Source organism: Ochotona curzoniae, unplaced genomic scaffold, assembly GCF_017591425.1.
Source record: "Ochotona curzoniae isolate NIBS_2020 unplaced genomic scaffold, NIBS_Ocur_1.0 contig_296, whole genome shotgun sequence".
NCBI classification, from domain to species: Eukaryota; Metazoa; Chordata; class Mammalia; order Lagomorpha; family Ochotonidae; genus Ochotona; species Ochotona curzoniae.
In genome coordinates, this window is record NW_024465665.1 from 49,385 (window position 1) to 69,960 (window position 20,576).

Here is a 20,576-nt window from a genome sequence, read left to right on the forward strand (position 1 = left end):
TATTCCTTTTCTTTCTTTTTAAGCATGTCTACTTCCCAACCCATCGTCTGAGCCAGCGTCGGACAGCAAACCTAACCAAGACAAGCTGGAGGTAAGTCCTGACAGTGTAATTTTACCCGTGTGGTGTGTGCGTGGGACAGAACGGACATGCCCCTGTAATTTGTTTTCTCCAGAAATCTGTTTCTTTTCTGAGTCGACACCTCTCAGGGAGTACACCAGTGTAGCAGGGGATTTGGTTTCCCCCTTTGGATTTACACAGGAATATTTGGACGTAATGTTTTGAGAGTCTACCTTGCTGAGTTTTTCAGTTTGGTCCTCCGCCACATCTGGAGTCAGCTGCCCACTTGTTCTTTCCCTTCTCGGGCTAAGCGTGCTAGGTACTCTGCATTGGGGATCTCCTGGCCAGTGGCTGTGCGTTCTCTTTAGCCAGAATATTGCTGTGTTGTCCAAACCTGCTTTCTGTTCTTTGACCACACAGTTGCGATCGCTCAAACCCATCTGATGTTTCTCTGGACCACTTAGTCTGTATATTATGGGTTTCTTATGATTATGTCCCTAAATATTTGTGTCTAAATGTTGCATTTTTTGATTGTTAGTGATACCAGATTTATGTTATTTTGTTACAGACCTGCAGCTTCACTGTGCCAGCAGTTCCCTGCGAGGAGAAAAAAGAATTGTGTGATTTCCAGGGGACAACAGCTACGGCTCATCCAGCCAAAAGCCCAACTGTTCCACCGAATCCGTACCGGAGGGTAGGGCCTCCTCACGCTCGCCCCCCTGCAGGAGCTCCGCCAGCCAGCCCTGCTCAGAAATTTTTGCCCACGGGGGTTCCTGCCATATGGCCACCACCACCGCCTGCTGGAGGTATGTGATTTGGTTTGTCAGGGAATTTTGTTTTTCTCTTCCTTGCACACTACAAAGACGAAACACTAGTTTGTTCATGAAATAGATGCTCACTTGACCGTGGCTCATCTACTCATGAGAGAGAAAGCAAAAGCCCAAACTGACTCTAATGCCATGTGAGTGAAGCATGACTTTTCAGATTGGGAAGGGAGCCAGCCAACCATAGACAGCCTTCATGTGAATGGAAGCCCACTCGCTTCCTTTTGCCCTCTTACAGTAACACGGGCATTATTTCACACTATATCAGTTGATAGAGAGCGGTTATGCTGGCTGCTACTGAAGATGATCCTAATTCCCATAGTCCACAAAAGGACTAGGTGAAATGGTCTTTCGTGAGTAGCTCCTGTGCGTTCCTAGTCTATTTACAACCTACTGATTGTAAGGCTGCTTTGATCATGTTTGGCCTCATAACTGCTGAATCTTTTGGCTTTGGTGGGTAACTTGGGATAAGAAACAAACAGACAGACAGCTGTGGGGTGGGTGGCGCTGGGGGAAATGGATTGCTTGACTCTTCTCCCCCACCATTCACAAAGACACAGGTGACTGCAGAATGAGTGGTCGTGTAAGAAATGCTGGGCAGAGCCCATGAACTGTCTTGTCTGATATCAAGACAAGTGCTTTGGAAATGGAAGGCCAAGGAAAATGAGTTTTGTCGGAGGGGGGCATGCGGGGAGGATATTTTCAGATACACGTTTGGATGCAGCCAAGTGTTTGCCCACCTTTCAGCCAGTCCTGCTTGCATCTGGCTAAGATGTCCCGAGCCAAACTACTGTTTTCCCATCACTCATTTCCTTCCACAGCCTCGTGGCGCTGTCTGAAGTTGGGCAATGTAGGTATGTGGGTTTCCGTGGTGAGTGGACAACAGGAAGAACTTGTGAAAGTCAACACAAAGTTTGAGAAGAGATTCGCTCAGGAAAGGCTGTGTATTGGCGTGGGAAGCATAAGGTTATCAGGTGGCAATATTGGGTTTCTATGGTGTTGTTGTCGGGTTGTACGATTTAACGGACAAGCATTATGACAGTGAGCGTGAGGGTCAGAGGTGATCTTGGACGCTTGGATCTGTGTGCACATGGCTGCGATGGCATGGCTTAAGAGGTGATGGCATCTCAGTGGGCACGTTGACACCCTGTATCGTTGGACACGCCATGGAATCTTTGCTCAGGAAGCCGGGGTTTTGGTAAGGTTTATTTTTCTGTACCTGAAAGGCAGGGCTACAGGCAGGAGGCACCAGGGGTGTGTGGGCTGCATGTTGGGTCTCTGGATTCTTGTGTTTGTTTGTTTTCTGGAGAGTAGTTGATGTTTAGGGGAGAGGTAGCAGAGTCACACAGAGCAAAACGTGACAAGAGAGCTTGCGTCCTCTGCCCGACTCCACAAAAGCCACAGCCCAAATCCGGGTCGTTCTGATGCTGGGAGCCAGGAGTATAGTGGGAGTTTGCCGTGTGTCTGCAGGGTGCGATGGCCTTGGACCCGCCTCTGCTGGTTTTCCTGGCTTGGAGCCAGCGAGCGGGATTAGAAAACAGAGCAGCAGCCAGTGCTCCCCATGGTGGCCATTAGTATGTTGGTGAAGACTGCACTTAATGGATATGAAGCATCTGATACCTTGTGCATTCCAAATGTGCCAGCTCACAGTCTTCACCATTCAGTGACCACATAGCGAGTGTAGGTGCGTTTCAGGAGGATGGATGTTGTCAGGTGTTGAGGAGCAACCTTGCTTCCATGTCACGGATGGAAGGCCAGGCACTATGAAGCCGGCAGTATGTTGAAGGAGATGATCAGGTTGAAATGTTGAGGTTCCAGTTGTCCTAGATGTGGGCTGTTGTGAGTGAGTGAGTGAGTGTGTGTGTTTTCGCAGGGTGGGGAGTTTGAGGGCTCTTAGTTTTCCACCTCTTCTAGCTGTCCAAGGGGCTCAGGTGTAGGTAAAGGTATGTGTGAGGCTCAGATTGATGTAGGCTTGGCGTGGTGTCAGTCAAGTACGAAATGGAAATGACTTGTAGGACAAGGATGTTGGCAAGTGTCCGAACTGATGGATCGTGGAGTCTGGTGAATCGGGAGAGGAGTGAGCCAGTGAGGATGCTGAGAGGTCGGGGAACTAACCCTTAGGTCCGAGCCCCAAGCGAGCTGCAGTGTGAGTGACTAGGCGAGAAGGCAAGGGAAGGGTCAAAGAGTTGTATTCCCAGGAGGGAGGTCTGAATGGATGTCCTCGGACCCTGAGCATTTCCCGATGGTAGAGTCCAGGAACACGTATTGCCCAGCGGGGGTGTCTAAGGTTGGCCAGTACTCATTGAAGGAAGAATGAGGAAGCAGGAACAGAATGGGAGGAAGAAGAGAGGTGCTACTCTGTGGACAACTTCTCAAAGCTGCTGCTGCAGCAGGTGGGTAGCTAAGTCCCAGCTGGAGAAACCTCAGCTTCATTTGGCTGTAGAGAATTTGGCAGAGCAGGAGATCCAGTGGCCTCGGGGTATTCTTGTGGCCATGGCTAAGGATGCAGGTGCCAAGCTGGCTTATGCACCGCCCTGGATGTGGGAGATATCACAGTGTCCCTTGTGATCCAGAAATGTCCCAAGTACAAAATAAGACCCTCGATGTTCATGGTTTCCTTTTATTCCTTTTCTTTCTTTTTAAGCATGTCTACTTCCCAACCCATCGTCTGAGCCAGCGTCGGACAGCAAACCTCACCAAGACAAGCTGGAGGTAAGTCCTGACAGTGTAATTTTACCCGTGTGGTGTGTGCGTGGGACAGAACGGACATGCCCCTGTAATTTGTTTTCTCCAGAAATCTGTTTCTTTTCTGAGTCGACACCTCTCAGGGAGTACACCAGTGTAGCAGGGGATTTGGTTTCCCCCTTTGGATTTACACAGGAATATTTGGACGTAATGTTTTGAGAGTCTACCTTGCTGAGTTTTTCAGTTTGGTCCTCCGCCACATCTGGTGTCAGCTGCCCACTTGTTCTTTCCCTTCTCGGGCTAAGCGTGCTAGGTACTCTGCATTGGGGATCTCCTGGCCAGTGGCTGTGCGTTCTCTTTAGCCAGAATATTGCTGTGTTGTCCAAACCTGCTTTCTGTTCTTTGACCACACAGTTGCGATCGCTCAAACCCATCTGATGTTTCTCTGGACCACTTAGTCTGTATATTATGGGTTTCTTATGATTATGTCCCTAAATATTTGTGTCTAAATGTTGCATTTTTTGATTGTTAGTGATACCAGATTTATGTTATTTTGTTACAGACCTGCAGCTTCACTGTGCCAGCAGTTCCCTGCGAGGAGAAAAAAGAATTGTGTGATTTCCAGGGGACAACAGCTACGGCTCATCCAGCCAAAAGCCCAACTGTTCCACCGAATCCGTACCGGAGGGTAGGGCCTCCTCACGCTCGCCCCCCTGCAGGAGCTCCGCCAGCCAGCCCTGCTCAGAAATTTTTGCCCACGGGGGTTCCTGCCATATGGCCACCACCACCGCCTGCTGGAGGTATGTGATTTGGTTTGTCAGGGAATTTTGTTTTTCTCTTCCTTGCACACTACAAAGACGAAACACTAGTTTGTTCATGAAATAGATGCTCACTTGACCGTGGCTCATCTACTCATGAGAGAGAAAGCAAAAGCCCAAACTGACTCTAATGCCATGTGAGTGAAGCATGACTTTTCAGATTGGGAAGGGAGCCAGCCAACCATAGACAGCCTTCATGTGAATGGAAGCCCACTCGCTTCCTTTTGCCCTCTTACAGTAACACGGGCATTATTTCACACTATATCAGTTGATAGAGAGCGGTTATGCTGGCTGCTACTGAAGATGATCCTAATTCCCATAGTCCACAAAAGGACTAGGTGAAATGGTCTTTCGTGAGTAGCTCCTGTGCGTTCCTAGTCTATTTACAACCTACTGATTGTAAGGCTGCTTTGATCATGTTTGGCCTCATAACTGCTGAATCTTTTGGCTTTGGTGGGTAACTTGGGATAAGAAACAAACAGACAGACAGCTGTGGGGTGGGTGGCGCTGGGGGAAATGGATTGCTTGACTCTTCTCCCCCACCATTCACAAAGACACAGGTGACTGCAGAATGAGTGGTCGTGTAAGAAATGCTGGGCAGAGCCCATGAACTGTCTTGTCTGATATCAAGACAAGTGCTTTGGAAATGGAAGGCCAAGGAAAATGAGTTTTGTCGGAGGGGGGCATGCGGGGAGGATATTTTCAGATACACGTTTGGATGCAGCCAAGTGTTTGCCCACCTTTCAGCCAGTCCTGCTTGCATCTGGCTAAGATGTCCCGAGCCAAACTACTGTTTTCCCATCACTCATTTCCTTCCACAGCCTCGTGGCGCTGTCTGAAGTTGGGCAATGTAGGTATGTGGGTTTCCGTGGTGAGTGGACAACAGGAAGAACTTGTGAAAGTCAACACAAAGTTTGAGAAGAGATTCGCTCAGGAAAGGCTGTGTATTGGCGTGGGAAGCATAAGGTTATCAGGTGGCAATATTGGGTTTCTATGGTGTTGTTGTCGGGTTGTACGATTTAACGGACAAGCATTATGACAGTGAGCGTGAGGGTCAGAGGTGATCTTGGACGCTTGGATCTGTGTGCACATGGCTGCGATGGCATGGCTTAAGAGGTGATGGCATCTCAGTGGGCACGTTGACACCCTGTATCGTTGGACACGCCATGGAATCTTTGCTCAGGAAGCCGGGGTTTTGGTAAGGTTTATTTTTCTGTACCTGAAAGGCAGGGCTACAGGCAGGAGGCACCAGGGGTGTGTGGGCTGCATGTTGGGTCTCTGGATTCTTGTGTTTGTTTGTTTTCTGGAGAGTAGTTGATGTTTAGGGGAGAGGTAGCAGAGTCACACAGAGCAAAACGTGACAAGAGAGCTTGCGTCCTCTGCCCGACTCCACAAAAGCCACAGCCCAAATCCGGGTCGTTCTGATGCTGGGAGCCAGGAGTATAGTGGGAGTTTGCCGTGTGTCTGCAGGGTGCGATGGCCTTGGACCCGCCTCTGCTGGTTTTCCTGGCTTGGAGCCAGCGAGCGGGATTAGAAAACAGAGCAGCAGCCAGTGCTCCCCATGGTGGCCATTAGTATGTTGGTGAAGACTGCACTTAATGGATATGAAGCATCTGATACCTTGTGCATTCCAAATGTGCCAGCTCACAGTCTTCACCATTCAGTGACCACATAGCGAGTGTAGGTGCGTTTCAGGAGGATGGATGTTGTCAGGTGTTGAGGAGCAACCTTGCTTCCATGTCACGGATGGAAGGCCAGGCACTATGAAGCCGGCAGTATGTTGAAGGAGATGATCAGGTTGAAATGTTGAGGTTCCAGTTGTCCTAGATGTGGGCTGTTGTGAGTGAGTGAGTGAGTGTGTGTGTTTTCGCAGGGTGGGGAGTTTGAGGGCTCTTAGTTTTCCACCTCTTCTAGCTGTCCAAGGGGCTCAGGTGTAGGTAAAGGTATGTGTGAGGCTCAGATTGATGTAGGCTTGGCGTGGTGTCAGTCAAGTACGAAATGGAAATGACTTGTAGGACAAGGATGTTGGCAAGTGTCCGAAGTGATGGATCGTGGAGTCTGGTGAATCGGGAGAGGAGTGAGCCAGTGAGGATGCTGAGAGGTCGGGGAACTAACCCTTAGGTCCGAGCCCCAAGCGAGCTGCAGTGTGAGTGACTAGGCGAGAAGGCAAGGGAAGGGTCAAAGAGTTGTATTCCCAGGAGGGAGGTCTGAATGGATGTCCTCGGACCCTGAGCATTTCCCGATGGTAGAGTCCAGGAACACGTATTGCCCAGCGGGGGTGTCTAAGGTTGGCCAGTACTCATTGAAGGAAGAATGAGGAAGCAGGAACAGAATGGGAGGAAGAAGAGAGGTGCTACTCTGTGGACAACTTCTCAAAGCTGCTGCTGCAGCAGGTGGGTAGCTAAGTCCCAGCTGGAGAAACCTCAGCTTCATTTGGCTGTAGAGAATTTGGCAGAGCAGGAGATCCAGTGGCCTCGGGGTATTCTTGTGGCCATGGCTAAGGATGCAGGTGCCAAGCTGGCTTATGCACCGCCCTGGATGTGGGAGATATCACAGTGTCCCTTGTGATCCAGAAATGTCCCAAGTACAAAATAAGACCCTCGATGTTCATGGTTTCCTTTTATTCCTTTTCTTTCTTTTTAAGCATGTCTACTTCCCAACCCATCGTCTGAGCCAGCGTCGGACAGCAAACCTCACCAAGACAAGCTGGAGGTAAGTCCTGACAGTGTAATTTTACCCGTGTGGTGTGTGCGTGGGACAGAACGGACATGCCCCTGTAATTTGTTTTCTCCAGAAATCTGTTTCTTTTCTGAGTCGACACCTCTCAGGGAGTACACCAGTGTAGCAGGGGATTTGGTTTCCCCCTTTGGATTTACACAGGAATATTTGGACGTAATGTTTTGAGAGTCTACCTTGCTGAGTTTTTCAGTTTGGTCCTCCGCCACATCTGGTGTCAGCTGCCCACTTGTTCTTTCCCTTCTCGGGCTAAGCGTGCTAGGTACTCTGCATTGGGGATCTCCTGGCCAGTGGCTGTGCGTTCTCTTTAGCCAGAATATTGCTGTGTTGTCCAAACCTGCTTTCTGTTCTTTGACCACACAGTTGCGATCGCTCAAACCCATCTGATGTTTCTCTGGACCACTTAGTCTGTATATTATGGGTTTCTTATGATTATGTCCCTAAATATTTGTGTCTAAATGTTGCATTTTTTGATTGTTAGTGATACCAGATTTATGTTATTTTGTTACAGACCTGCAGCTTCACTGTGCCAGCAGTTCCCTGCGAGGAGAAAAAAGAATTGTGTGATTTCCAGGGGACAACAGCCACGGCTCATCCAGCCAAAAGCCCAACTGTTCCACCGAATCCGTACCGGAGGGTAGGGCCTCCTCACGCTCGCCCCCCTGCAGGAGCTCCGCCAGCCAGCCCTGCTCAGAAATTTTTGCCCACGGGGGTTCCTGCCATATGGCCACCACCACCGCCTGCTGGAGGTATGTGATTTGGTTTGTCAGGGAATTTTGTTTTTCTCTTCCTTGCACACTACAAAGACGAAACACTAGTTTGTTCATGAAATAGATGCTCACTTGACCGTGGCTCATCTACTCATGAGAGAGAAAGCAAAAGCCCAAACTGACTCTAATGCCATGTGAGTGAAGCATGACTTTTCAGATTGGGAAGGGAGCCAGCCAACCATAGACAGCCTTCATGTGAATGGAAGCCCACTCGCTTCCTTTTGCCCTCTTACAGTAACACGGGCATTATTTCACACTATATCAGTTGATAGAGAGCGGTTATGCTGGCTGCTACTGAAGATGATCCTAATTCCCATAGTCCACAAAAGGACTAGGTGAAATGGTCTTTCGTGAGTAGCTCCTGTGCGTTCCTAGTCTATTTACAACCTACTGATTGTAAGGCTGCTTTGATCATGTTTGGCCTCATAACTGCTGAATCTTTTGGCTTTGGTGGGTAACTTGGGATAAGAAACAAACAGACAGACAGCTGTGGGGTGGGTGGCGCTGGGGGAAATGGATTGCTTGACTCTTCTCCCCCACCATTCACAAAGACACAGGTGACTGCAGAATGAGTGGTCGTGTAAGAAATGCTGGGCAGAGCCCATGAACTGTCTTGTCTGATATCAAGACAAGTGCTTTGGAAATGGAAGGCCAAGGAAAATGAGTTTTGTCGGAGGGGGGCATGCGGGGAGGATATTTTCAGATACACGTTTGGATGCAGCCAAGTGTTTGCCCACCTTTCAGCCAGTCCTGCTTGCATCTGGCTAAGATGTCCCGAGCCAAACTACTGTTTTCCCATCACTCATTTCCTTCCACAGCCTCGTGGCGCTGTCTGAAGTTGGGCAATGTAGGTATGTGGGTTTCCGTGGTGAGTGGACAACAGGAAGAACTTGTGAAAGTCAACACAAAGTTTGAGAAGAGATTCGCTCAGGAAAGGCTGTGTATTGGCGTGGGAAGCATAAGGTTATCAGGTGGCAATATTGGGTTTCTATGGTGTTGTTGTCGGGTTGTACGATTTAACGGACAAGCATTATGACAGTGAGCGTGAGGGTCAGAGGTGATCTTGGACGCTTGGATCTGTGTGCACATGGCTGCGATGGCATGGCTTAAGAGGTGATGGCATCTCAGTGGGCACGTTGACACCCTGTATCGTTGGACACGCCATGGAATCTTTGCTCAGGAAGCCGGGGTTTTGGTAAGGTTTATTTTTCTGTACCTGAAAGGCAGGGCTACAGGCAGGAGGCACCAGGGGTGTGTGGGCTGCATGTTGGGTCTCTGGATTCTTGTGTTTGTTTGTTTTCTGGAGAGTAGTTGATGTTTAGGGGAGAGGTAGCAGAGTCACACAGAGCAAAACGTGACAAGAGAGCTTGCGTCCTCTGCCCGACTCCACAAAAGCCACAGCCCAAATCCGGGTCGTTCTGATGCTGGGAGCCAGGAGTATAGTGGGAGTTTGCCGTGTGTCTGCAGGGTGCGATGGCCTTGGACCCGCCTCTGCTGGTTTTCCTGGCTTGGAGCCAGCGAGCGGGATTAGAAAACAGAGCAGCAGCCAGTGCTCCCCATGGTGGCCATTAGTATGTTGGTGAAGACTGCACTTAATGGATATGAAGCATCTGATACCTTGTGCATTCCAAATGTGCCAGCTCACAGTCTTCACCATTCAGTGACCACATAGCGAGTGTAGGTGCGTTTCAGGAGGATGGATGTTGTCAGGTGTTGAGGAGCAACCTTGCTTCCATGTCACGGATGGAAGGCCAGGCACTATGAAGCCGGCAGTATGTTGAAGGAGATGATCAGGTTGAAATGTTGAGGTTCCAGTTGTCCTAGATGTGGGCTGTTGTGAGTGAGTGAGTGAGTGTGTGTGTTTTCGCAGGGTGGGGAGTTTGAGGGCTCTTAGTTTTCCACCTCTTCTAGCTGTCCAAGGGGCTCAGGTGTAGGTAAAGGTATGTGTGAGGCTCAGATTGATGTAGGCTTGGCGTGGTGTCAGTCAAGTACGAAATGGAAATGACTTGTAGGACAAGGATGTTGGCAAGTGTCCGAACTGATGGATCGTGGAGTCTGGTGAATCGGGAGAGGAGTGAGCCAGTGAGGATGCTGAGAGGTCGGGGAACTAACCCTTAGGTCCGAGCCCCAAGCGAGCTGCAGTGTGAGTGACTAGGCGAGAAGGCAAGGGAAGGGTCAAAGAGTTGTATTCCCAGGAGGGAGGTCTGAATGGATGTCCTCGGACCCTGAGCATTTCCCGATGGTAGAGTCCAGGAACACGTATTGCCCAGCGGGGGTGTCTAAGGTTGGCCAGTACTCATTGAAGGAAGAATGAGGAAGCAGGAACAGAATGGGAGGAAGAAGAGAGGTGCTACTCTGTGGACAACTTCTCAAAGCTGCTGCTGCAGCAGGTGGGTAGCTAAGTCCCAGCTGGAGAAACCTCAGCTTCATTTGGCTGTAGAGAATTTGGCAGAGCAGGAGATCCAGTGGCCTCGGGGTATTCTTGTGGCCATGGCTAAGGATGCAGGTGCCAAGCTGGCTTATGCACCGCCCTGGATGTGGGAGATATCACAGTGTCCCTTGTGATCCAGAAATGTCCCAAGTACAAAATAAGACCCTCGATGTTCATGGTTTCCTTTTATTCCTTTTCTTTCTTTTTAAGCATGTCTACTTCCCAACCCATCGTCTGAGCCAGCGTCGGACAGCAAACCTCACCAAGACAAGCTGGAGGTAAGTCCTGACAGTGTAATTTTACCCGTGTGGTGTGTGCGTGGGACAGAACGGACATGCCCCTGTAATTTGTTTTCTCCAGAAATCTGTTTCTTTTCTGAGTCGACACCTCTCAGGGAGTACACCAGTGTAGCAGGGGATTTGGTTTCCCCCTTTGGATTTACACAGGAATATTTGGACGTAATGTTTTGAGAGTCTACCTTGCTGAGTTTTTCAGTTTGGTCCTCCGCCACATCTGGAGTCAGCTGCCCACTTGTTCTTTCCCTTCTCGGGCTAAGCGTGCTAGGTACTCTGCATTGGGGATCTCCTGGCCAGTGGCTGTGCGTTCTCTTTAGCCAGAATATTGCTGTGTTGTCCAAACCTGCTTTCTGTTCTTTGACCACACAGTTGCGATCGCTCAAACCCATCTGATGTTTCTCTGGACCACTTAGTCTGTATATTATGGGTTTCTTATGATTATGTCCCTAAATATTTGTGTCTAAATGTTGCATTTTTTGATTGTTAGTGATACCAGATTTATGTTATTTTGTTACAGACCTGCAGCTTCACTGTGCCAGCAGTTCCCTGCGAGGAGAAAAAAGAATTGTGTGATTTCCAGGGGACAACAGCCACGGCTCATCCAGCCAAAAGCCCAACTGTTCCACCGAATCCGTACCGGAGGGTAGGGCCTCCTCACGCTCGCCCCCCTGCAGGAGCTCCGCCAGCCAGCCCTGCTCACAAATTTTTGCCCACGGGGGTTCCTGCCATATGGCCACCACCACCGCCTGCTGGAGGTATGTGATTTGGTTTGTCAGGGAATTTTGTTTTTCTCTTCCTTGCACACTACAAAGACGAAACACTAGTTTGTTCATGAAATAGATGCTCACTTGACCGTGGCTCATCTACTCATGAGAGAGAAAGCAAAAGCCCAAACTGACTCTAATGCCATGTGAGTGAAGCATGACTTTTCAGATTGGGAAGGGAGCCAGCCAACCATAGACAGCCTTCATGTGAATGGAAGCCCACTCGCTTCCTTTTGCCCTCTTACAGTAACACGGGCATTATTTCACACTATATCAGTTGATAGAAAGCGGTTATGCTGGCTGCTACTGAAGATGATCCTAATTCCCATAGTCCACAAAAGGACTAGGTGAAATGGTCTTTCGTGAGTAGCTCCTGTGCGTTCCTAGTCTATTTACAACCTACTGATTGTAAGGCTGCTTTGATCATGTTTGGCCTCATAACTGCTGAATCTTTTGGCTTTGGTGGGTAACTTGGGATAAGAAACAAACAGACAGACAGCTGTGGGGTGGGTGGCGCTGGGGGAAATGGATTGCTTGACTCTTCTCCCCCACCATTCACAAAGACACAGGTGACTGCAGAATGAGTGGTCGTGTAAGAAATGCTGGGCAGAGCCCATGAACTGTCTTGTCTGATATCAAGACAAGTGCTTTGGAAATGGAAGGCCAAGGAAAATGAGTTTTGTCGGAGGGGGGCATGCGGGGAGGATATTTTCAGATACACGTTTGGATGCAGCCAAGTGTTTGCCCACCTTTCAGCCAGTCCTGCTTGCATCTGGCTAAGATGTCCCGAGCCAAACTACTGTTTTCCCATCACTCATTTCCTTCCACAGCCTCGTGGCGCTGTCTGAAGTTGGGCAATGTAGGTATGTGGGTTTCCGTGGTGAGTGGACAACAGGAAGAACTTGTGAAAGTCAACACAAAGTTTGAGAAGAGATTCGCTCAGGAAAGGCTGTGTATTGGCGTGGGAAGCATAAGGTTATCAGGTGGCAATATTGGGTTTCTATGGTGTTGTTGTCGGGTTGTACGATTTAACGGACAAGCATTATGACAGTGAGCGTGAGGGTCAGAGGTGATCTTGGACGCTTGGATCTGTGTGCACATGGCTGCGATGGCATGGCTTAAGAGGTGATGGCATCTCAGTGGGCACGTTGACACCCTGTATCGTTGGACACGCCATGGAATCTTTGCTCAGGAAGCCGGGGTTTTGGTAAGGTTTATTTTTCTGTACCTGAAAGGCAGGGCTACAGGCAGGAGGCACCAGGGGTGTGTGGGCTGCATGTTGGGTCTCTGGATTCTTGTGTTTGTTTGTTTTCTGGAGAGTAGTTGATGTTTAGGGGAGAGGTAGCAGAGTCACACAGAGCAAAACGTGACAAGAGAGCTTGCGTCCTCTGCCCGACTCCACAAAAGCCACAGCCCAAATCCGGGTCGTTCTGATGCTGGGAGCCAGGAGTATAGTGGGAGTTTGCCGTGTGTCTGCAGGGTGCGATGGCCTTGGACCCGCCTCTGCTGGTTTTCCTGGCTTGGAGCCAGCGAGCGGGATTAGAAAACAGAGCAGCAGCCAGTGCTCCCCATGGTGGCCATTAGTATGTTGGTGAAGACTGCACTTAATGGATATGAAGCATCTGATACCTTGTGCATTCCAAATGTGCCAGCTCACAGTCTTCACCATTCAGTGACCACATAGCGAGTGTAGGTGCGTTTCAGGAGGATGGATGTTGTCAGGTGTTGAGGAGCAACCTTGCTTCCATGTCACGGATGGAAGGCCAGGCACTATGAAGCCGGCAGTATGTTGAAGGAGATGATCAGGTTGAAATGTTGAGGTTCCAGTTGTCCTAGATGTGGGCTGTTGTGAGTGAGTGAGTGAGTGTGTGTGTTTTCGCAGGGTGGGGAGTTTGAGGGCTCTTAGTTTTCCACCTCTTCTAGCTGTCCAAGGGGCTCAGGTGTAGGTAAAGGTATGTGTGAGGCTCAGATTGATGTAGGCTTGGCGTGGTGTCAGTCAAGTACGAAATGGAAATGACTTGTAGGACAAGGATGTTGGCAAGTGTCCGAACTGATGGATCGTGGAGTCTGGTGAATCGGGAGAGGAGTGAGCCAGTGAGGATGCTGAGAGGTCGGGGAACTAACCCTTAGGTCCGAGCCCCAAGCGAGCTGCAGTGTGAGTGACTAGGCGAGAAGGCAAGGGAAGGGTCAAAGAGTTGTATTCCCAGGAGGGAGGTCTGAATGGATGTCCTCGGACCCTGAGCATTTCCCGATGGTAGAGTCCAGGAACACGTATTGCCCAGCGGGGGTGTCTAAGGTTGGCCAGTACTCATTGAAGGAAGAATGAGGAAGCAGGAACAGAATGGGAGGAAGAAGAGAGGTGCTACTCTGTGGACAACTTCTCAAAGCTGCTGCTGCAGCAGGTGGGTAGCTAAGTCCCAGCTGGAGAAACCTCAGCTTCATTTGGCTGTAGAGAATTTGGCAGAGCAGGAGATCCAGTGGCCTCGGGGTATTCTTGTGGCCATGGCTAAGGATGCAGGTGCCAAGCTGGCTTATGCACCGCCCTGGATGTGGGAGATATCACAGTGTCCCTTGTGATCCAGAAATGTCCCAAGTACAAAATAAGACCCTCGATGTTCATGGTTTCCTTTTATTCCTTTTCTTTCTTTTTAAGCATGTCTACTTCCCAACCCATCGTCTGAGCCAGCGTCGGACAGCAAACCTAACCAAGACAAGCTGGAGGTAAGTCCTGACAGTGTAATTTTACCCGTGTGGTGTGTGCGTGGGACAGAACGGACATGCCCCTGTAATTTGTTTTCTCCAGAAATCTGTTTCTTTTCTGAGTCGACACCTCTCAGGGAGTACACCAGTGTAGCAGGGGATTTGGTTTCCCCCTTTGGATTTACACAGGAATATTTGGACGTAATGTTTTGAGAGTCTACCTTGCTGAGTTTTTCAGTTTGGTCCTCCGCCACATCTGGAGTCAGCTGCCCACTTGTTCTTTCCCTTCTCGGGCTAAGCGTGCTAGGTACTCTGCATTGGGGATCTCCTGGCCAGTGGCTGTGCGTTCTCTTTAGCCAGAATATTGCTGTGTTGTCCAAACCTGCTTTCTGTTCTTTGACCACACAGTTGCGATCGCTCAAACCCATCTGATGTTTCTCTGGACCACTTAGTCTGTATATTATGGGTTTCTTATGATTATGTCCCTAAATATTTGTGTCTAAATGTTGCATTTTTTGATTGTTAGTGATACCAGATTTATGTTATTTTGTTACAGACCTGCAGCTTCACTGTGCCAGCAGTTCCCTGCGAGGAGAAAAAAGAATTGTGTGATTTCCAGGGGACAACAGCTACGGCTCATCCAGCCAAAAGCCCAACTGTTCCACCGAATCCGTACCGGAGGGTAGGGCCTCCTCACGCTCGCCCCCCTGCAGGAGCTCCGCCAGCCAGCCCTGCTCACAAATTTTTGCCCACGGGGGTTCCTGCCATATGGCCACCACCACCGCCTGCTGGAGGTATGTGATTTGGTTTGTCAGGGAATTTTGTTTTTCTCTTCCTTGCACACTACAAAGACGAAACACTAGTTTGTTCATGAAATAGATGCTCACTTGACCGTGGCTCATCTACTCATGAGAGAGAAAGCAAAAGCCCAAACTGACTCTAATGCCATGTGAGTGAAGCATGACTTTTCAGATTGGGAAGGGAGCCAGCCAACCATAGACAGCCTTCATGTGAATGGAAGCCCACTCGCTTCCTTTTGCCCTCTTACAGTAACACGGGCATTATTTCACACTATATCAGTTGATAGAAAGCGGTTATGCTGGCTGCTACTGAAGATGATCCTAATTCCCATAGTCCACAAAAGGACTAGGTGAAATGGTCTTTCGTGAGTAGCTCCTGTGCGTTCCTAGTCTATTTACAACCTACTGATTGTAAGGCTGCTTTGATCATGTTTGGCCTCATAACTGCTGAATCTTTTGGCTTTGGTGGGTAACTTGGGATAAGAAACAAACAGACAGACAGCTGTGGGGTGGGTGGCGCTGGGGGAAATGGATTGCTTGACTCTTCTCCCCCACCATTCACAAAGACACAGGTGACTGCAGAATGAGTGGTCGTGTAAGAAATGCTGGGCAGAGCCCATGAACTGTCTTGTCTGATATCAAGACAAGTGCTTTGGAAATGGAAGGCCAAGGAAAATGAGTTTTGTCGGAGGGGGGCATGCGGGGAGGATATTTTCAGATACACGTTTGGATGCAGCCAAGTGTTTGCCCACCTTTCAGCCAGTCCTGCTTGCATCTGGCTAAGATGTCCCGAGCCAAACTACTGTTTTCCCATCACTCATTTCCTTCCACAGCCTCGTGGCGCTGTCTGAAGTTGGGCAATGTAGGTATGTGGGTTTCCGTGGTGAGTGGACAACAGGAAGAACTTGTGAAAGTCAACACAAAGTTTGAGAAGAGATTCGCTCAGGAAAGGCTGTGTATTGGCGTGGGAAGCATAAGGTTATCAGGTGGCAATATTGGGTTTCTATGGTGTTGTTGTCGGGTTGTACGATTTAACGGACAAGCATTATGACAGTGAGCGTGAGGGTCAGAGGTGATCTTGGACGCTTGGATCTGTGTGCACATGGCTGCGATGGCATGGCTTAAGAGGTGATGGCATCTCAGTGGGCACGTTGACACCCTGTATCGTTGGACACGCCATGGAATCTTTGTTCAGGAAGCCGGAGTTTTGGTAGGGTCTATTTTTCTGTACCTGAAAGGCAGGGCTACAGGGAGGAGGCACCAGGGGTGTGTGGGCTGCATGTTGGGTCTCTGGATTCTTCTGTTTGTTTGTTTTCTGGAGAGTAGTTGGTGTTTAGGGGAGATGTAGCAGAGTCACACAGAACAAAACGTGACAAGAGAGCTTGCGTCCTCTGCCCGACTCCACAAAAGCCACAGCCCAAATCCGGGTCGTTCTGATGCTGGGAGCCAGGAGTATAGTGGGAGTTTGCCGTGTGTCTGCAGGGTGCGATGGCCTTGGACCCGCCTCTGCTGGTTTTCCTGGCTTGGAGCCAGCGAGCGGGATTAGAAAACAGAGCAGCAGCCAGTGCTCCCCATGGTGGCCATTAGTATGTTGGTGAAGACTGCACTTAATGGATATGAAGCATCTGATACCTTGTGCATTCCAAATGTGCCAGCTCACAGTCTTCACCATTCAGTGACCACATAGCGAGTGTAGGTGCGTTTCAGGAGGATGGATGTTGTCAGGTGTTGAGGAGCAACCTTGCTTCCATGTCACGGATGGAAGGCCAGGCACTATGAAGCCGGCAGTATGTTGAAGGAGATGATCAGGTTGAAATGTTGAGGTTCCAGTTGTCCTAGATGTGGGCTGTTGTGAGTGAGTGAGTGAGTGTGTGTGTTTTCGCAGGGTGGGGAGTTTGAGGGCTCTTAGTTTTCCACCTCTTCTAGCTGTCCAAGGGGCTCAGGTGTAGGTAAAGGTATGTGTGAGGCTCAGATTGATGTAGGCTTGGCGTGGTGTCAGTCAAGTACGAAATGGAAATGACTTGTAGGACAAGGATGTTGGCAAGTGTCCGAACTGATGGATCGTGGAGTCTGGTGAATCGGGAGAGGAGTGAGCCAGTGAGGATGCTGAGAGGTCGGGGAACTAACCCTTAGGTCCGAGCCCCAAGCGAGCTGCAGTGTGAGTGACTAGGCGAGAAGGCAAGGGAAGGGTCAAAGAGTTGTATTCCCAGGAGGGAGGTCTGAATGGATGTCCTCGGACCCTGAGCATTTCCCGATGGTAGAGTCCAGGAACACGTATTGCCCAGCGGGGGTGTCTAAGGTTGGCCAGTACTCATTGAAGGAAGAATGAGGAAGCAGGAACAGAATGGGAGGAAGAAGAGAGGTGCTACTCTGTGGACAACTTCTCAAAGCTGCTGCTGCAGCAGGTGGGTAGCTAAGTCCCAGCTGGAGAAACCTCAGCTTCATTTGGCTGTAGAGAATTTGGCAGAGCAGGAGATCCAGTGGCCTCGGGGTATTCTTGTGGCCATGGCTAAGGATGCAGGTGCCAAGCTGGCTTATGCACCGCCCTGGATGTGGGAGATATCACAGTGTCCCTTGTGATCCAGAAATGTCCCAAGTACAAAATAAGACCCTCGATGTTCATGGTTTCCTTTTATTCCTTTTCTTTCTTTTTAAGCATGTCTACTTCCCAACCCATCGTCTGAGCCAGCGTCGGACAGCAAACCTCACCAAGACAAGCTGGAGGTAAGTCCTGACAGTGTAATTTTACCCGTGTGGTGTGTGCGTGGGACAGAACGGACATGCCCCTGTAATTTGTTTTCTCCAGAAATCTGTTTCTTTTCTGAGTCGACACCTCTCAGGGAGTACACCAGTGTAGCAGGGGATTTGGTTTCCCCCTTTGGATTTACACAGGAATATTTGGACGTAATGTTTTGAGAGTCTACCTTGCTGAGTTTTTCAGTTTGGTCCTCCGCCACATCTGGAGTCAGCTGCCCACTTGTTCTTTCCCTTCTCGGGCTAAGCGTGCTAGGTACTCTGCATTGGGGATCTCCTGGCCAGTGGCTGTGCGTTCTCTTTAGCCAGAATATTGCTGTGTTGTCCAAACCTGCTTTCTGTTCTTTGACCACACAGTTGCGATCGCTCAAACCCATCTGATGTTTCTCTGGACCACTTAGTCTGTATATTATGGGTTTCTTATGATTATGTCCCTAAATATTTGTGTCTAAATGTTGCATTTTTTGATTGTTAGTGATACCAGATTTATGTTATTTTGTTACAGACCTGCAGCTTCACTGTGCCAGCAGTTCCCTGCGAGGAGAAAAAAGAATTGTGTGATTTCCAGGGGACAACAGCTACGGCTCATCCAGCCAAAAGCCCAACTGTTCCACCGAATCCGTACCGGAGGGTAGGGCCTCCTCACGCTCGCCCCCCTGCAGGAGCTCCGCCAGCCAGCCCTGCTCACAAATTTTTGCCCACGGGGGTTCCTGCCATATGGCCACCACCACCGCCTGCTGGAGGTATGTGATTTGGTTTGTCAGGGAATTTTGTTTTTCTCTTCCTTGCACACTACAAAGACGAAACACTAGTTTGTTCATGAAATAGATGCTCACTTGACCGTGGCTCATCTACTCATGAGAGAGAAAGCAAAAGCCCAAACTGACTCTAATGCCATGTGAGTGAAGCATGACTTTTCAGATTGGGAAGGGAGCCAGCCAACCATAGACAGCCTTCATGTGAATGGAAGCCCACTCGCTTCCTTTTGCCCTCTTACAGTAACACGGGCATTATTTCACACTATATCAGTTGATAGAAAGCGGTTATGCTGGCTGCTACTGAAGATGATCCTAATTCCCATAGTCCACAAAAGGACTAGGTGAAATGGTCTTTCGTGAGTAGCTCCTGTGCGTTCCTAGTCTATTTACAACCTACTGATTGTAAGGCTGCTTTGATCATGTTTGGCCTCATAACTGCTGAATCTTTTGGCTTTGGTGGGTAACTTGGGATAAGAAACAAACAGACAGACAGCTGTGGGGTGGGTGGCGCTGGGGGAAATGGATTGCTTGACTCTTCTCCCCCACCATTCACAAAGACACAGGTGACTGCAGAATGAGTGGTCGTGTAAGAAATGCTGGGCAGAGCCCATGAACTGTCTTGTCTGATATCAAGACAAGTGCTTTGGAAATGGAAGGCCAAGGAAAATGAGTTTTGTCGGAGGGGGGCATGCGGGGAGGATATTTTCAGATACACGTTTGGATGCAGCCAAGTGTTTGCCCACCTTTCAGCCAGTCCTGCTTGCATCTGGCTAAGATGTCCCGAGCCAAACTACTGTTTTCCCATCACTCATTTCCTTCCACAGCCTCGTGGCGCTGTCTGAAGTTGGGCAATGTAGGTATGTGGGTTTCCGTGGTGAGTGGACAACAGGAAGAACTTGTGAAAGTCAACACAAAGTTTGAGAAGAGATTCGCTCAGGAAAGGCTGTGTATTGGCGTGGGAAGCATAAGGTTATCAGGTGGCAATATTGGGTTTCTATGGTGTTGTTGTCGGGTTGTACGATTTAACGGACAAGCATTATGACAGTGAGCGTGAGGGTCAGAGGTGATCTTGGACGCTTGGATCTGTGTGCACATGGCTGCGATGGCATGGCTTAAGAGGTGATGGCATCTCAGTGGGCACGTTGACACCCTGTATCGTTGGACACGCCATGGAATCTTTGTTCAGGAAGCCGGGGTTTTGGTAAGGTTTATTTTTCTGTACCTGAAAGGTGGGGCTACAAGGGGGCGGCACATGGGTTGCTATGGTTGGTTTTTGTTTTGTTTGTTTTGTTGTTGTTGTTTTGTGTTTTGTTTTTTTAGGTTCATTTTTATCTGGGAGGTATGAGTATAGACCCAATATTTTTACTAAAATGAATCTTGCATCTGCTGTTTTAATCCATGAAAAATTTTTTTTTTTATTTCTTCAACTTTCTGATTTTTATTGTTGGGAAATTTTGTTTGTTTCTTGTTGAATTTTGGTTTTTTTTCTGTAACTTTTCTTGCTCTTTGTTTACCTCTATTATGAGTTACTTCCAGGAATTATTCCATTAAGTTGTTACTCTTTAGCGTTTTGTTTCATCTCCTCATTTAGGAATATTTACTCACTTTTTTTTGTTTTGTTTTTTTACTAGTTTGATTATAAAGCTGAGGTTTACAGTCTATGCAGTAGTAACATGTTTTTTGCAGGTACTGTGAAAATGATTAATGAAAACTTAAATTATTTTAGTCTTCTTCATTTTGCTGTTTAACAGTAATTTTCCTGAAAATATTTTTAGCATGTATTAGGAAATAATTTTCAAATAATCATGTCTTTGTATAAATATGTGTGTTTTGGCCAAGCCATATGCACTAGATGATAGCATTTACTGTATTATATGTTTGATAACAATCCTTTCTCATTGTATTAATGTGAATAGAAATTTTATCTTCACCAATGCATTATGTTATTTTTTACTATAAGGTGTTATATTTTTTTAGTATTCTTGAGGTTTTACAATAAAGTATGATTCTGTTTAGATTTTGTGGAAAATTATTTTTTCATTCTGTGGTTTACACAATCTCTAATTAAAACAACAACAACAACAGTAAGCTTTTTTTCCTCTTTCTTTCTGCAGTGAGAAACGTGTGCACAAATGGGTTATCCTCGTTAGTCTCTTGGTTTCGCTGGATTTTTTCCCACCCA

At 48.5% G+C, this 20,576-nt stretch overlaps 1 protein-coding gene across 1 annotated transcript in view; it reads left to right on the forward strand.

Moving 5' to 3' along the window:
- Positions 1-18,514, forward strand: part of LOC121155648 (nascent polypeptide-associated complex subunit alpha, muscle-specific form-like) — a gene marked incomplete at its 5' end in the record, with an annotated part of 67,529 nt that extends 49,015 nt beyond the window's left edge. The window contains 12 exons of the mRNA XM_040979092.1: positions 24-91; positions 627-864; positions 3,527-3,594; positions 4,130-4,367; positions 7,030-7,097; positions 7,633-7,870; positions 10,533-10,600; positions 11,136-11,373; positions 14,036-14,103; positions 14,639-14,876; positions 17,539-17,606; positions 18,142-18,514. Coding sequence (XP_040835026.1) covers positions 24-91; positions 627-864; positions 3,527-3,594; positions 4,130-4,367; positions 7,030-7,097; positions 7,633-7,870; positions 10,533-10,600; positions 11,136-11,373; positions 14,036-14,103; positions 14,639-14,876; positions 17,539-17,606; positions 18,142-18,387 — 1,844 coding nt within the window. The remainder of the gene's footprint in view (positions 1-23; positions 92-626; positions 865-3,526; positions 3,595-4,129; positions 4,368-7,029; positions 7,098-7,632; positions 7,871-10,532; positions 10,601-11,135; positions 11,374-14,035; positions 14,104-14,638; positions 14,877-17,538; positions 17,607-18,141) is intronic.
- Between the last annotated feature and the right edge of the window lie 2,062 nt (positions 18,515-20,576).